A 1,644-nucleotide genomic window follows, 5' to 3' on the forward strand; every position below is an offset into this window, starting at 1 on the left:
GCAGATTTACACATGTTACACAATCCATCCATTTCTTGATGATGGATTTAACAGAATTTTAGGGGATGTTTAGTGCCTTGGACATTTTTTTGTATCCTTCCCCTGACTTATACTTTTCAACAACCTTTTCTCTGAGTTGCTTAGAGTGATCTTGGGTCTTAATGGTTTAACAATAGCCAGTAATACTGATTACTGAATACTGACCAGTGAATGGACCTTCCAGACACAGGTGTCGTTATACTACAATTACTTGACACATTCACTGCACACTGATCCCCATTTCACAAATTGTGAGACTTCTAGCACCAATTGGCTGGACCTCTGTTGAATTAGGTCAGTCTAAATAAAGGGGGTGATAACTTATGCAATCACTTATTTTCATTACATATTTTTATTTAATTTACATAACTGTGTAGAAATCTGTTTTCACTTTGACATTAAAGAGGGCTTTTTTGTGCTTTTTTTTATGACTTAATATTGACCATGACTGATTTATAAAAGCAATAAAAGGGTAAAACATCCAAGGAGGTGAATACTTATGCAAGGCACTGTACGTTGGTACAATGATACCTTGACAGCCAGGAGTCAGTAGTCTGTGTAGTGATATGACTTCATAATATTTCTGTAATGACCAAACCATAAAAAAACAGGGTACAGAACAAAGTAAGCCTTGCTAAACATTCTGCACAGAAAAGAAAACATGGTCATAATATTTACAAAGATCTTTATTTAAAAAAAGGTTTAATTTTGTATCTTACAAAGCAAAAAAAAAAAAAAAACAACATAAAAAAGGACAAAGTAATACACTGATACAATATCCTGACAGGCAAAGAACAGAAACTGAGCATCCATCTCAACTTCACAAATCCTTAATCAACTCCATTCATGTTTGATTCATCGTCCATGTCATCTTCATCTTCCTCTTCACCATCTTCACCCTCCTCCTCCTCCACCACCACCGGTCCTCTTACAATACCCTGGTCCATCGGCATATCAGATTCAGCTTGCATGGGCTCGCCCTCCTCCTTGTCGCCACCGCCCTCTTCTTCTTCTTCCTCGTCTTCTTCTTCTTCCTCCTCCTCCTCCTCCTCCTCCATGCCTTGCGCACCTGCTATACATACCAAACAAAAATTGACAACTTGGACACAGAGGCTTGACCAACAACCACACCCAATCATGAAAGGAAGTCAAAACGTGTTGAAATTTAAAGCGGTACTGTACACCTCAATGTGTTTTTTGAGCTGTAAATAGATATGACTGCACTGTAAAGAACCCATCATATATGGTGCTAATATTGACAAAACATACATTTTTATTAAAAAGTTATCAGTTGAAAATGGCTCAACACACCATCTACCGTTTAAAATCACCCAAGGCCAATTTATATAAGAATGTTAACACCCTCTTGTACGGTAGCTTTCATTCACCCCTCCCTGACATTTTTTGTTAAGCATTCTTTAAAATGCTAAACTTTAATGGCACGCAATGAACTGCATCTAAATTATAAAGGTCTTTGATGTATACTTGTACATCAGCACAATATGGGAGTAGCCATTTCAAAAATGTATATAGAATGCAGAGTTGCCAAGAGTTGCCAACTTTCAGAACAACCGACTGGTGAATCGGTCAGATTGACAAAGATTA

The 1,644-nt window shown here is 37.3% G+C and overlaps 1 protein-coding gene across 2 annotated transcripts in view; it reads right to left on the reverse strand.

The window, feature by feature from the left end:
- Window positions 1-782: 782 nt before the first annotated feature.
- Window positions 783-1,644, reverse strand: part of snrpa1 (small nuclear ribonucleoprotein polypeptide A') — a 3,382-nt gene continuing 2,520 nt past the window's right edge. Inside the window, exon 9 of one of the 2 annotated variants that reach the window (XM_080843278.1) lies at window positions 783-1,108. In XM_080843278.1, coding sequence (XP_080699404.1) covers window positions 870-1,108 — 239 coding nt within the window. In that variant the 3' untranslated portion in view covers window positions 783-869. Of the gene's footprint in view, window positions 1,112-1,644 lie in introns of both variants that reach the window. The other variant, XM_080843277.1, reaches the window with a different exon arrangement.

This window comes from Sprattus sprattus (genome assembly GCF_963457725.1).
Source record: "Sprattus sprattus genome assembly, chromosome: 8".
In the NCBI taxonomy this organism is placed as follows: domain Eukaryota; kingdom Metazoa; phylum Chordata; class Actinopteri; order Clupeiformes; family Clupeidae; genus Sprattus; species Sprattus sprattus.